Source organism: Lactuca virosa, chromosome 2, assembly GCF_052849685.1.
Source record: "Lactuca virosa cultivar CGN04683 chromosome 2, Lactuca_virosa_CGN04683_v6, whole genome shotgun sequence".
In the NCBI taxonomy this organism is placed as follows: domain Eukaryota; kingdom Viridiplantae; phylum Streptophyta; class Magnoliopsida; order Asterales; family Asteraceae; genus Lactuca; species Lactuca virosa.
Genome location: NC_136427.1, coordinates 313,582,745 through 313,596,874, shown reverse-complemented (window position 1 = coordinate 313,596,874; position 14,130 = coordinate 313,582,745). Strand labels below are relative to the sequence as shown.

At 34.7% G+C, this 14,130-nt stretch overlaps 2 protein-coding genes and 1 pseudogene across 3 annotated transcripts; 2 read left to right on the top strand and 1 right to left on the bottom strand.

Annotated features, from left to right (window-relative positions):
• The first annotated feature begins 7,425 nt into the window (after positions 1-7,425).
• Positions 7,426-7,904, top strand: LOC145158799 (transcription factor MYC2 pseudogene; annotated as a pseudogene).
• Positions 7,905-8,904: 1,000 nt separating this feature from the next.
• Positions 8,905-10,825, bottom strand: ISI1 (binding protein). Its single transcript, XM_079081321.1, has 5 exons — positions 10,481-10,825; positions 9,827-10,032; positions 9,652-9,750; positions 9,500-9,573; positions 8,905-9,428 (listed from the first exon to the last, which is right to left on the bottom strand). Exons 1-5 carry the CDS (start codon positions 10,773-10,775, stop codon positions 9,203-9,205), a joined length of 900 nt encoding a protein of 299 aa, XP_078937447.1. The 5' UTR covers positions 10,776-10,825; the 3' UTR covers positions 8,905-9,202.
• A 565-nt stretch (positions 10,826-11,390) lies between these two features.
• ATXR6 (TRITHORAX-RELATED PROTEIN 6) lies at positions 11,391-13,440 on the top strand. Of its 2 annotated transcripts, none has more exons than XM_079081320.1 (5): positions 11,391-11,790; positions 12,276-12,338; positions 12,449-12,779; positions 12,862-13,074; positions 13,164-13,440. In XM_079081320.1, exons 1-5 carry the CDS (start codon positions 11,508-11,510, stop codon positions 13,321-13,323), a joined length of 1,050 nt encoding a protein of 349 aa, XP_078937446.1. In that variant the 5' UTR covers positions 11,391-11,507; the 3' UTR covers positions 13,324-13,440. The 2 variants fall into 2 exon arrangements, with proteins under 2 accessions (XP_078937446.1, XP_078937445.1); XM_079081319.1 differs by having other exon boundaries at positions 11,393-11,790; positions 12,276-12,356.
• The last annotated feature ends 690 nt before the right edge of the window (positions 13,441-14,130 follow it).

Sequence of the window (14,130 nt, the reverse complement as noted above, 5' to 3'; positions counted from 1 at the left end):
GCACTCGTTTGACACCCCTCTTCCAAAAGTAGCGGACGTACAAGTACATTAGAATTATGAGTAGTATTTTTTTGTCGTGATCCATTAGGAACCTATTAATCAACACAAGTACCAAATAAAAAAACATAAAACTCAAGTACCAAATAAAAAAAATTTAAAACTCAAGTACCAAATAACATAACCAAATAACCAAAATACATAACCATATAGTTCAAGTTCCAAATAAAAAAACATAAAACTCAAGTACCAAATAAAAAAACATAAAAATCAAGTACCAAATAACATAATCAAATAACCAAAATACATAACCACATAGTTCAAATTCCAAATACTGCAAATAACATTCAAGTACCAAATAACCACATACTGCAAATAACATTCAAGTACCAAATAACCAAAAAACATAACCACATTGTTCTAACACATGCAATTAAAACCTAAGCAATTCAAATATGTAAACTTAATGGACAATCTTTCCATCCTTCAATACTCCTAAACTTGTAGCTGTCATCTCAATCCATCCTCTTAATATTTGTGGATCATTAGGCAAATTTACCCACATCTCTCTCATATTCATGGTCCCTCCAAAAATATGATAAGTAGCAAATCGTAGAGGGTCTACTGGGCCTAACACGAGTAACTCTAGCTTCTCTAAATATTGGGGAATTGTTGGCCCTTGAGTCAAATGTCGTAGAGCTTTCTGCATCTCCAATGCTAAATCATCAACAGTAATAGAAGATTTAGGGGAGGCACTAGAAGGTGGCTCAGGTGAGGCACTAGCAGCTCAAGGTCTAAGAGTTGAGGGTTTAGCTCTTTTGTTGGGGTTACCAGAAGGTGAAGCAGCAGAAGGTGGTGGCTGAGTAGTATGATTGGAAAAGATATCATCCTCATCTATGTTAACAGAAGGGGTGTCCATAAGTTGTAGTGGTGCGACATGGAAAGAAGATGATCCATGTCCTGATGGTGTTTGGGATGTGGCATAGCTGAGATTACCAGAGGCACTATTTCCATCAAAGAGTTCTGCACAAAGCTCTGGAAACAACAATGGGACAGTTTTCAAAGAAGCGGCTTTCGGATGTCCCTAAACCCAATCAATGTAACAAAAGTAGTATAAGAATAAATGACAACTATATAAACAAAAAACATATTAATATGTGTGTGTGTATATATATATATATATATATATATATATATATATATATATATATATACCTTTTTAAAGTCCTCCCACTCCTCATTTGTTAAGTTAAAAGTGTTTGTTTGAGGATTGTAAAGGTTGCCAGTTTTGTTTTTCAAGTATAACCATCCTGTGTATTTGGCTTTAAGGTTGTCATAGGAGTTTTTCAATTGTCTTTGACTCAAATCCACACCAAACTTTTCCTTAATGGTTGTTCCTAATTTGTTCCATGAATGTTTGTGCAAACTCAAACCTTTTCTACCCACATTTTGTACTTCTTCAATGCAAGTGTTCAACAAGAATTTTGTTTGCCCATTGGTCCATGTATGTTTATCTGCCATTGCTAATAAAAAAAACCATATGGAATACATACTTTAGCACACATAACCTTATACCAACAACTTTCAGCATAATTACAACTTGTATTGATGAAAATAACCAATTTCAACAAAGATTATTCATATTTCAGCAACAATTATGACACTTCAGCAACATTTTATGACATTTGAACAATATTTCATGACGTTTCAGCAACAATTTGTGACATTTCAGCAACAATTTGTGACAATTCAGCAACAATTTGTGACATTTCAGCAATAATTAGTGACAATTCAGCAATATTTCATGACAATTAAGCAACAATATATGACATTTTAAGCACAAATTGAAGAAATTGGGGCAAGAACAAAGATTCAAGAACAACTATTTGATATAAAGCATGAACTATTTGATAAGATTAGCATCAAGATTAAGCAAAAACAAAGATTCAACAACAAAAATCAAACAATTAATATGAAGCATGAACAATGAAGTAAAGCCACCAACAAAATCGAAATGTTGAAAATACCCATGCACAATCGCTGCCTTCAACAGCAAAAAACGAAAAAAAAGAAGAAGAAAACAAACCTCGAATAACGACTGTCGGAAGGGGAGACGCCAGTGGGGGCTGCGCCGGTGGTGGCTGGTCTGAGAGGAGTATCGTGGTCGAGAGAAGGTTGGAGATGAGAGCCTCGCGATAGATTTCCTGGGACGAATGGGAAGTGGCCGCTTTTTTTAGGGTTTAGTTTTGAAGAGGTTAGAAGCAATTTTCAAGTGCTGTCCCAAGCAGAGGACGGGAAGAGGTTTTTAATTTCGAAATCTGCGAAAAAACAAACAGTTGCGGGAAAGAAAGTGATGCGCGTGTGCTGCGCCGCGCAACACGAAGAGGTTTGAAGAGGTTTTTAATAAAAAACAAACAACACCTATATGTTGAAATGGTCCTGCTTCCCAACTGTTCTGCTAGGCAGATCCTTACTTGATAGATCATGATGTAGACATTGTGATTAGTGAGGAATCTAGATTATAATTATCATAGTCATCAGGATTACAAAACTAGACTAAGGCTTAGTACTTTATGTGTCTAGGTCTTTTCAAAGTACGAAGCGAAGCGCTGCCGAAATCGTCAATCATCCACTTTTATCAAGTGAGTGCATAGTTACTCTCATCTTACACATATATATGAATTATTTAGATAATTAAATGTTATATGTTCCTATTATCTGCAATATGTGTTGGATGAAACTATATGATATGATTTTATTCGATTTTATTACATAAGTATTTTCGCATACAAATATATATATATATATATATATATATATATATCAGGCAGTGATGGGTGATGAGAGATTGGAGATGAGCGATGAAAAATCATTAGGAGATGCCTTGACCCTTAGTTCCGATAATTACGATGTAGTAATCTACCAGAGTATAGATGACAACCACAAACTAATCTAAACAGTCTAGTGGAACACCGACAGGTTTGCAACCTGTAGGTGACGAATTACGAGTTCAGGCGATGTAAGAACCGTGTATTCATGCGATGTACTCTACCGACGAATTACGAGTTCTGGTGAAGTAAGAACCGTGTATTCATGCGATGTACTCTACAGACAAATTACGAGTTCAGACGATGTAAGAACCGTGTATTCAATGCGATGATTATGAAATGAACGTTAGGAAAAGTCCTTATTGATGGAAATATAAACTACAATGATAGGCGACAAATATTAGGAGAAACCCTTAGCGATGAAAATATATAATGCGATGATAGGTGATGATTATATAAGAAATGACGATGTAGATGATGATTCTTAGGAGAGGATCTTAGAATAAATGTAGTAGAAAACGGGGATGGATAATTGGGTTAATCGTTTGCTAATTAAACATATTAACTATGTTATTATGGGTTGAAATGTCACACCCCGCTAAAGCGAAAACACGAGGCGTGGCAGTATAAAGGGTTTCATAGCAAAAGTTAAAAGACAACACCAACCATAGTATTAAAAAGCATTACAAATTTACAATGAGTTTGAACAAATTTTTAAAAGAAATTACAATGTAAACTGAAATACAATACATGCGAATGCTCCTAAATTTTTATGTAGCATCCTAATAAATTGTAAGGTGTTCTGGTAAATTTTCATGAATTTTGGATGAGAAAAACTATTTTTCCTGTTTTTAGTCCATTATAAACACAAAAATCATGGAAAAATAGATATACATTTTGAAAACTTCCCAAAATATTTTTCTGAGTCTTAAACATAAGTTAGAAGCTTCGAAAAATAATAGATAATATTTTCACATTTCCTAAAGTGGTTTTATGATTTATTGGAGCTAAATATAAAGAAAATTCAAAACCATGCTAAACAGTAACAAAAATCGATGAACATTCATGAGAGATCATTATTTACCATAGGGGTCATCCACGAATTTATCTAGAATTTATGGACCTCAGAAACTATTTTATATGATTTATTGCCCTATTTTATTGCAATAATTATAATAATTCGAGAAAAATGAATTATTTTCTGAAAACTTACAGATCATCTTATTTTATTAGTGGGATTCTTGAAAAAATCGTATTTGATCAGAAAAGAGTTTTAGGTATTTATTTGAGAATAAATCCTTAATGAACATATTTGAAAGCTTTTAACAACAAACTTTGATCATCTAGCATCTAAGCTTGAAGATCATCACATGCATTTTGGTTTGAAGACCATTCATGAGTTTGAAATGTTCAAAATTCGTTTTTGAAAGAAAAATTTGGATGCATGTGGTGTTTTTCCACCAAAACATGTAGAAAAGTGTATTTCCTTGATTTCGACTTAGGTTTAGGTCATGGGACTTCACCATCTACAACATGCATGTTGTTTTTGGATGAAATCCTACCACTATCATCATCAAAACCGTGAGTAGGTGCAAGTGTTCATGATTTTACAATAGAATGGAGTAGAAGATGGAGAAAATCCATGAAAAACAAGTAAAACTTGAAGGAATGGTGAAGTAGAAATCGATTTTACCTTCAAGAACACCTCAAGATGATTAATATTTAAAGTTCAAGGTGTGTTCTATGACCCATTTTCTGGAGAATTTCATGGTTGATGGAGAGAGGAAGAGAGAATAGAGAGAAAATGAAGTGAGGGAGTGTGAGAGAGAAAGTGAAGTATGGAGAAATAGAGTGTTGAGGGGAATTGATTGAGTGTGTTGGGAAGAGGAGAGAGAGGAGAGAGAGAGAGGAATCCGAATTTTGAATGGAGAGAGGGTCTCCCTCTTTTAAATTTTATAAAATATAACTTTATTTTATAAAAATATCAAGTTTTTATAAAATATGCACCTTATCCTAATTTTCATTCACAAAACCTTGATTTTTGGCTTAGAAAATAAGGTTAAATACTAATGACTTAAATTTTATTTCTCCTTGGTTATATTTTACTAATTTGAGTTATTTTAAATTGATATTATAAAGTCCATACCAAATTTTATGGATTTTTAGGTGTTAGAGTTTATAAATTTGAGTTTTTAGGGGTTTTAGGGTCTTGAGATTTAATAAATATTTAGATATCAAAATAAATTGAATTATTTGAGATTTCAATTTATGTTAGAGTTTCATAACTCTTTTCTAGTTAAAAATAATGTTTGTAATTTTTTTTATCGATTTATTGGCATTCTATGTAGTGGTTTCGAGATTCAAGCGAAATTTAGGAATCGAGTATACTAGTCCTAGTCTTCAACTTTGACTTAAGTTTCTATGAGACTTTGACCTAATTTCTACTTTTAAGTCAAGTGCATGATGTGTGTATATGATTCATGAAAAGGTGTTCGAGTCAAAGAGTGACCCGAATATGGATAGTCTCCACAGTTAAGTAGTTGTAGAATTCACATACCAATGTGAAATCTAGTTACTAAGTCTAGTATGTGTCGTGCCTATATGTGCAACTAAGTTTAGTCAAATCTAGAACCGACTCGAATTTTGACGGTTATCACATGAAAACCCTATGTACTCACCAGGTTTCCCAACTTGATCCACTAAGCTTCTTTGTATCATAGGTAACGGTACAAAGTTACATGAATGATGAGAGATTCAAGGAGATGTAGATTGATAGTCTAAGATACTATAAGGCCTGTTTATGTTTATGTTTTGTATCAATTATGACATCCCGAACTTTTATAAATCAATGAAAAACATTTATTCAGAAATACTTTTACGAGACCAAATTCCGCATTTATAAATAAAAACTGTTTTAAATAAGCATAAATAAAAAGTTTTAAAATGACCATGAAAATGAGGATGTCACATCTTCCTAATTTTTTTGGTTTACAATAACAAAAATTATGGTTCTTGGTTAAGAAGTTAAAGTTGATTCTACTATCATGTCTTAATAATCATCAAAGTATAATGAGTATTGTACAAACAAAACTTTCCAAGTAAATTTAGAGACTAATTCATTTTGATAGGATCTTATGATCAAGATATTATAAAACATGAAATAATTTTTGGTAAGATTTTGATCTTGTTAATCTTGATTTTAGTGTTGTTTTTAAAGATATGAAAGTTTAAATTTTTTTGAGAAAGTTCGTTAACAAAAGGTAATCACTAATGGTTAAAATAGATGATTTCTCAATACATTTTTCTGTAAATGTAACGCCTGTTTTCCAAAATGCATTAGTTGAAGACTTAATGTGGTAACATATAAAGCTTATGGGGAAAACCTTATGCTATGACGTGGTGTGTTGATGACCACAAAGTGTCATGTAGTTTAAATGAAAAGCGTGTCCGGATGGACACTACGACATGGCAAGAGGGAGGACACAACGTTGTGGCCGTTGCACCCCATGCCCGAGGTTTTTAAGGTTTCTCATATATTTAATGACCTTAAATATTAGACTAGGTCATCTCATTCAACCTCCATCTCCCCGTTTTGAAACTCTAGCCTCTCATCTTGTCATTTGAGCTCTTTGTTGATGCTTTGGTCTTTTGAAGGTTGGAGGAAGTGTCGGTGATTTTAGTGTTATCAACATATTTTAGTGTAGTTATTATTAATAATGAGATAGGCTGAACTCCATTTACTAACCGAGACCGAAGGTGTGTGGGTACACACTCGGAATGATAAATATGAACTCGGGAATACGGGGGTCTGGGGCAGCGCCCCTAGCAGGGCCCAATGGGCAAATATTTCTATATCAGGAAAGAGTCCATCCATGCAGATTCCCGCCAAAAATAGGTTGTGACATCATATCGATGTCAAGTTCGGTTATGTCTAAATAACCATATTTTAACCATCTTTTTGGTGCCAAAATGGATTTAACCCCCATACACTAACTTCCAACCGATTTCTTACATCTATATAAGAATGGTGAATGTTCCAAAAATCGGGTTGGTACATATATACACAAAAATCATACTTTTGATTTGATTTGTTTCTCAAGAACACATAACATCAAGATGCTTTTTCTGTGTTTCAGATTTAGAAGTGACATGATTTCTAAATTGTAATTCTTGGGATTATCCCAAATCTGAGTTCGTGGTACCCTAGGGTATAGGGTCAAATCAAAATTTTTGGAAAGTAATTGTAATCACGATCCAAAAAATATCCAAGTAAATTGATATTCTTAAGGCCCTAAATTCTAACATTCAAAATCTGCGATTTGTAAAGAATATCAATGATATAATTTGTTAAAGACATGACTTCCAAATTTAGGACGTTGGATAAGTTTGAAGGCACTGATTTTCGTTGTTGGCAAAAGAATATGCATTTCCTTCTTACTACACTAAAAGCTGTTCACGCTTTAAGCACTCCTGCACCAGAACCAATGGAGCCTAAAACCCTTGAACACACCAGAAGAAGATGCATATGGGAAAAATCAAGGATTGTTCGGTAGCAAAGAATTGAATTTCCCAGAATTTGGATCTTACAATGGAAGTATAAATGAGGATCCTTCTCGTTTCGTGTAAGCCTAAATCTGTCGAACTCCTAAATTTTGGTGAGAGCAAGAAGATATTCACTAAAGGAGAAGATAACATCAACAAAAATACCCAAGAAGGCATGCTCTCGTTCACCTCCGGTATGGTTATTCCCCATCTCAAACTGTAAAATCTTGTGGTTTAATGATCGGAACAGACGTAGAACCATCAATCAGAAGAGAGGCGGAGAGTCGACTCGTAGTGGAGCAGGAGAAACGACCACGGAAATACGGCAGAAAATCGAAAAATGGCCGGAAAGAGCCATTGAATCACGTGGAAACGGAGAGACAAAAAAGAGAAAAGCTAAATCAAAAATTCTACACCCTCCTAGCAGTAGCACCCAACGTCTCCAAAATGGATAAAGCATCTCTCCTCGACAAGTATATTGATTCATCAGGTTGCCTAGCTAAAACCGGTGTAATTGATATGAATTTTATAAGTTAAATGACTAATTGTGTAAAAAAAAATTAATGACCAATATGGGGCAGACGTCAAATTTAGTTGTGCTACGGTGTTAAAAAAAATCAAGACGACACTAATTATCAAATTCTGATTTGCCGGAAGATATTGCATGCTTGACTAATGTGCAAAAAGTCGCAGGTACATTAAAAAGCCAATTAGGGTCCAACTAAACCCAAAAATATTGATGACTTTTTTAATGTAGAATCGAACTTAAAGACACTATTGGTGGATCACAAGTTAAAAATTTCAAACTATTTTACCAATTTTGGGTTGACGATCATATTTTTTTTTTCCTTTCGACAAACTAGTTGAAAAGTTAGTTCTTAGTTATTATAAGCTATTCATAAAAACAAAAATTCTTAAAATTTAATTATCTACAAAATTAACACAATAACGATAGCTAAGTAGGCTCCATACACTTAGTCCCCACACAAGAAAATCACTGTCAAGGTCTTAACAAAATCTACTTTACTTTGTAATTCCGTTTATATGGAAGAGACCAAGAGTTTTTTTTTTTTTTTTATGTAAACATCAAGCTTGAAAAACTACAATTGGTTGTCCAGTAATATGAGTCTAATGGTTGCAGAGTGAAATTTCATACAAAACATCCAGAGTTCAAACCTTAACACATCCAAAATATCGATAGTGTTTTACAATTGACTTTCTACCTGGGCCTTTCAGATGGTACAATTTACCATTTTTTTTACAATTGACATATGAAACTTCAACCCAAATTTGATGTGAGTGAATAGTACACCATATTGGTGTTATACTTGGAGAGTTTTATACCAAAACGGGTGTTAACTAAAAAATGGTATTTGGTAGGAGATGCCCTAAAAGATACAAATACAGAAAAAACTTCTAACACTTGGTAATGTCTAACCTGTAAGTACAGAAAACTCATTGGTATATGATAAGTACCAAAAATCAATGTTTCAAAAATGATAGAGCCAATAATGAAGAAATAAGGAAGAGAAAACGGTTGAAAGAAGCACATTCCTTTAAAATGTATTATATGCATGATATATTTCATACTTGTGTTATACGTGATACATACATTAAAAATAGTCTTGTTGTAAAGGTAACAACAGTTTTCCATGGGTAAGCTACAGGAAGAAAACATTATGCATTAACTGAGCAGATACTGCAGTTATCAATTTGTTGTAAACCAAACACAAGCATCATCTATCTGATTCAAAACACAAATACATTTTTTCCATATCTACAATTGATGTGAGCTACACAGGCTACAACAAATGTTGGAATTTGTGAGGTGAAATTCAATATAGGTCTAGGGACTCAAGCACCCTGCGAGCTTGGATGTGAAGAGCTGTGAGTCTTTGGTCTGGATCAAGTGTGGATCCAAACTGGCTTGCAGCCCAAATCAATGATGCAGATTTCTCTCCCAACAGACGCCTTACATCATCATGTATCCCTGCCATTGGTGCTCCTTCCCTCCCATTTACATGCCCAATCAGCAACAATAAGAACTCCCCACATTTCAGCCTGTAACAACATACATAACTTTAATCCTCAAAAAACAATATCATCATATATTATAGATATGACAAGCATACCTCAAATTCTCATCTATTTGTTTGTCTCCTATAATCAACGCAACTTCCTCAATGCCATTGCATTCCTCAAAATCCTGGTAGAATCGTTATATGAACCTGTTACTATTGCTAAACCATCTATGATCTATCTCAACTCTCAAGATATAACATACCATTTGATTCACGGATGAGTCCAACATTATTGAGATAAGAGCATCTAAGCATGCACCTTGCTCAAGTACTCCTCGTGTTGCTAATATGTTCATCAACACCTGCATGTGATGGAGTATTGGAATAAGAAAAGCTTCATGTGTTTTGTATCATTATTAAAGGTTCATGAGATTCCACCTGAATTGCCTTGAACTGATGGGCTAAAACAGTGCTCTCTTTGTGGAGCAGACAACATCCTTCCAAGACTCTTAGTGCTAGTGAAACTTCAGCATCAGTTGAAGGACTTTTTATCTTCAAGGGTTCAACACTGAAGATGTGATCCAAATTGCTCACTATCTGATCCTCACATTCTTGTAATGAGTATTGAAACAGAACTGGGACCACTATGGAGAATCACAATAACACAAGACAGATTTTTAGTTACATTTTATCATACATTATACATACTACTGTAAACCAATCAAAATAACCATATCAGATGATATCTAAGCCCAAATTCATCCCAGGTCAACAAACAAGTAGGGAAAATGGAATTTTTTTAATTGATCTAATTCAATTTTGGTTCCTTCCATCCTATCGATGACAGCTAGTATAGCAGATCCACACAAAAATCTTTCAAGGTCAATTAACCAGATCATAAAAATAAGTAATTTTGGTAATCAAAGGAAAATGGTTCTAACAGACGTGAAACAAGATAGGAAATAACTACTAGTTGTCAAGCATGAACTAAAAATACAAACTCGAAACAGATTTTTTATTTCCAATGTCCTGATTTGAATATATATATAATCCGTATGATAAAATATGGGCTGGTAAAGTGGCATAGAGTACCTTGGAGATCGGGAATCGTTTGGGTGTGGCAGAAAAGATTGATGGTGGAATCAGAGGCCGCAACAGATCGAAGGAATTTGAGGATGTTGCGAAGGCCATGTAGTCGAAGGAACGAGAAATCGGAGCGTGCGTCACGGAGTCCGGTTCGTAGTGCGAGAGTTACCTCTCTGTAGAGTCTCTGATCATCGAGTGAGCTCACAAGGTCAGTCACCGGCGACGTCGTTTCCGACAGTTTATCACTACTCTGGGTTTCCGATTTCGGTACCTCGTTCCAAAACGCCTTCTTCAGGTACATCTCTCTCCGTCTCTCTCGCTCTAGTCTCTCGGACCGACACAACACAGCTATGGCCTATGGGTATTTGAAATTCATGGGCTTAAACATGGGCCTTCTAATGGGTTTACTTTAAACATTAATATGATATTAAGCACAATTGGATAACATTTTCCACAAATAAAATAAAATATGTTTTATTTTTATTGTACAATAGTTTTCATCTTATATGAATAAATCAAAATTTTAAATAGAAAAACCACTTCTTTAGTTAAATACATCTTTAAAGTTGCTAAGTTAACTTTCAAATTTCAAAAAAAGGCCTTATGCGTATGTGTTCGACCCACATTATATTATGAATACTGGCGGAAATATTTAAGATAAGCCATTAAAATATTGTTACAGTTTGTTTTTTATTATACAGCAAATGTGATAATATTATAGCCTTAGCATTTGACTTTAAATTATAAAATGCTATATTAGCTTTCTTTTAATTTGTGAATGATAAGATTTAATGACTTTTTTGATAATTTTGTCTTGGAACCTAACCTAATAAAATAAAAGGAAGGGACGGGAGGGGTACCAAATGTACTTAAGCCCCAAAATGAGTCCAACCCCGGTAAAAATTAAATTAGGGCGCCAATTGATTTCCATTCGCAGATTTTCCCGCGAACTCTATTCCATATATACACACACACAGTCACCTCTCTCTATATCTTCCTATTACATCTACATTCATTCACCTCTTCGAAAACGATGGTGTCTGGGCCGAGAGCGGTTGCTAGACGGAGGACCCAAGCTACGAATTCCAACAAATCTTCTTCCAGGGAAAGATCGAATGCAAAGAATAAAGATGACAACGACTACGGCGACACAAAATGTGAGGAATGTGGGTCAGGTGACTATGGATCGGAGCTCCTATTGTGCGACCAGTGTGACCGAGGGTTTCACTTATTCTGCCTCAGACCTATTCTTGCTTCTGTTCCGATCGGCTCCTGGTTCTGTCGTTCTTGTTCCACCAATCGGAAGACCATTTCAAGTATGTCTTTTTTCTTTTTCAATTTCAGTTGACCTGCATTTTGTCGCATTGCATGTTATGGTCTAGGTTTAAGATTTTTCGGAAGGGGTTTTTTTGTTGTAAAGTAATGAACTAATTCATAGATGCTGATTCATCCAATGCTCAATTTTATACTGGTAGCTTGAAATGCGAAGATCCCCAATTAAACCCTAGATCTAAGGACTTTGCCCCAGCTGTCTGATTCAAATACTTCACAGTAATAAATGTAATTACATCCTGTGGAATTCTTCTCATACACCGAGGCAATTGATTCGCTTGATTATGTGAATGATAATCCAGGTAGCCGATAGGGTAAAAAATCTCATGGTAAATTCTTGACTAGGAACAACCCCTAATTTCTAGGATACAAGCCTTTGAATTATATGCATTGCTGTCTGTGTACATCATGTTTAGTCCAGAAGTGATTGGTTCACCTTTAACAATGTCATTTCTTGTTCTGTACCCAGGATTCCCGTTGGTTCAAACAAAAATCATTGATTTTTTCCGCATCCAGAGGTCCTCTACATCAGGTGAAGAATTTTGTCAAGGTAGATAAGAGATCATTTATTCATGTTGTTTATGTTTTATTGGTTGATTAGAGAAAAAGATTGGTAAGAGTTGTTTTGTTATATGATTGTAGATATAGGCAAGAAAAAGAGGCGAAAAAGTTGCTTAATGGCATCAAAGAAGAAAAGGAGACTGTTACCATATATTCCAAGTGAGGATCCTGCAAGAAGACTAGAACAAATGGCATCACTAGCCACAGCGCTGACAGCTACAGGAGCTGAGTTCAGTAATGAGCTGACATATATTCATGGCATGGCTCCTAGGTCAGCTAATCGTCCTGCTTATGAGAAAGAAGGGATGCAGGTTTTATCAAGAGAAGACACTGAGGCGTTGAATCTGTGCAAGAGCATGATGAGGAAAGGGGAATGCCCTCCACTTCTGGTTGTTTTTGATCCTGTAGAAGGGTAAGTGGGTTTTTTTTTTTTTTGTGCTTAAACCTTTCATGTTAATGAGGCAGGCGATTAATAGTATATGTTATTGTTGCAGTTTCACTGTAGAAGCTGATAAATGTATCAAAGACTGGACAATAATCACTGAATATGTTGGAGATGTTGATTACTTAAAAAGCCGGGAAAATGATGATGGAGATAGCATCATGACTCTTATTTCTGCTGCTCATCCTTCAAAAAGTCTTGTCATTTGTCCTGACAAGCGCAGCAATATTGCTCGATTCATCAATGGCATTAACAATCACACCATGTAAGCTCTCTTTGCCTTGTGATATATAAGTATTAAAAGGGAATTTTAGGAGGCGCAAAAGTTATTTGTATTTATTGTTCTGTTTACAGAGAGGGGAGAAGGAAGCAGAATTTGAAGTGTGTGCGATATGATGTGGATGGTGAGGCGAGGGTGTTGCTGGTAGCCAACAGGGATATATCAAAGGGAGAAAGACTCTACTATGACTACAATGCATATGAACATGAGTACCCCACTCAGCATTTTGTATGACCCTTAACCACTGCTTTTATTTGTAACCTTTTTGGAATTTTGAGATCCTTCAAATGTACAAGCAAAGCATGCATATTGCTTATTTAAACTATACAGAATGCTTTCAACTTTTTGGCATGCTACATTGCTACTCATATTGCTTTTTGCTAGTAATTTGTTCCTTTGAAATGCTTTAAACATTATGCTGTTAGGATCAGCACTACTTTGAAGCTGTTGACGTCAGCATGTGATTTCTGTTTCTAACACCAACTCATTGTGTAATATTAATTATCAAATACACACTAAAGATTTTGTAATTGTGTTCTTTGGTTTACTTAGCTTATGGCATACATTCTTTGGATTACTACTTTAGTACTTTTATCTCTAGTGTCAACTGTTCCTTTGACAGTTTGCTCTAGCCTCTAGCGGCATTTAAGAAAGATTAATCTTTTGTTGAGGCCATTTGCATTGATATGAGGCATAATTTGGATTTCATCATTACAAGAAATTGATTAGGAAAATGCATGCAGCCGTAACACAATAGGTTAACCAAATATGTTTTATTGCTGTTTGTTTCTTTTCCTATTATCAACTGTACAATTTAAGTGTTGAATGGATAAAAGATTTATGTATAGATAACGTGGTGGATACCAAATGTTTGCTTTTTTTTTTTTTTTTTTTTTTTTTGTAATAAATTGTATGAGAATTAATAAATGACCATTCTACCTTTTCATTTACAAATAAAAAAGTTATCAACTGGTATCAATAGTTTCACTTCATCAACAAATTCACCAATACGGTGTAGCAACCAAAAACCTGACACCAAAT

Bases quoted from the DNA above. Each gene is read 5' to 3' on its own strand.
- ATXR6 (XM_079081319.1), top strand. From the start codon at position 11,508: ATGGTGTCTGGGCCGAGAGCGGTTGCTAGACGGAGGACCCAAGCTACG. The intron at 11,791-12,275 runs GTATGTCTTTTT...TTCTGTACCCAG, and splicing joins CAATCGGAAGACCATTTCAA to GATTCCCGTTGGTTCAAACA. The intron at 12,357-12,448 runs GTAGATAAGAGA...ATATGATTGTAG, and splicing joins AGGTGAAGAATTTTGTCAAG to ATATAGGCAAGAAAAAGAGG.
- ISI1 (XM_079081321.1), bottom strand. From the start codon at position 10,775: ATGTACCTGAAGAAGGCGTTTTGGAACGAGGTACCGAAATCGGAAACC. The intron at 10,033-10,480 runs GTACTCTATGCC...GATTCTCCATAG, and splicing joins AACGATTCCCGATCTCCAAG to TGGTCCCAGTTCTGTTTCAA. The intron at 9,574-9,651 runs GTATGTTATATC...CGATTCTACCAG, and splicing joins ACTCATCCGTGAATCAAATG to GATTTTGAGGAATGCAATGG.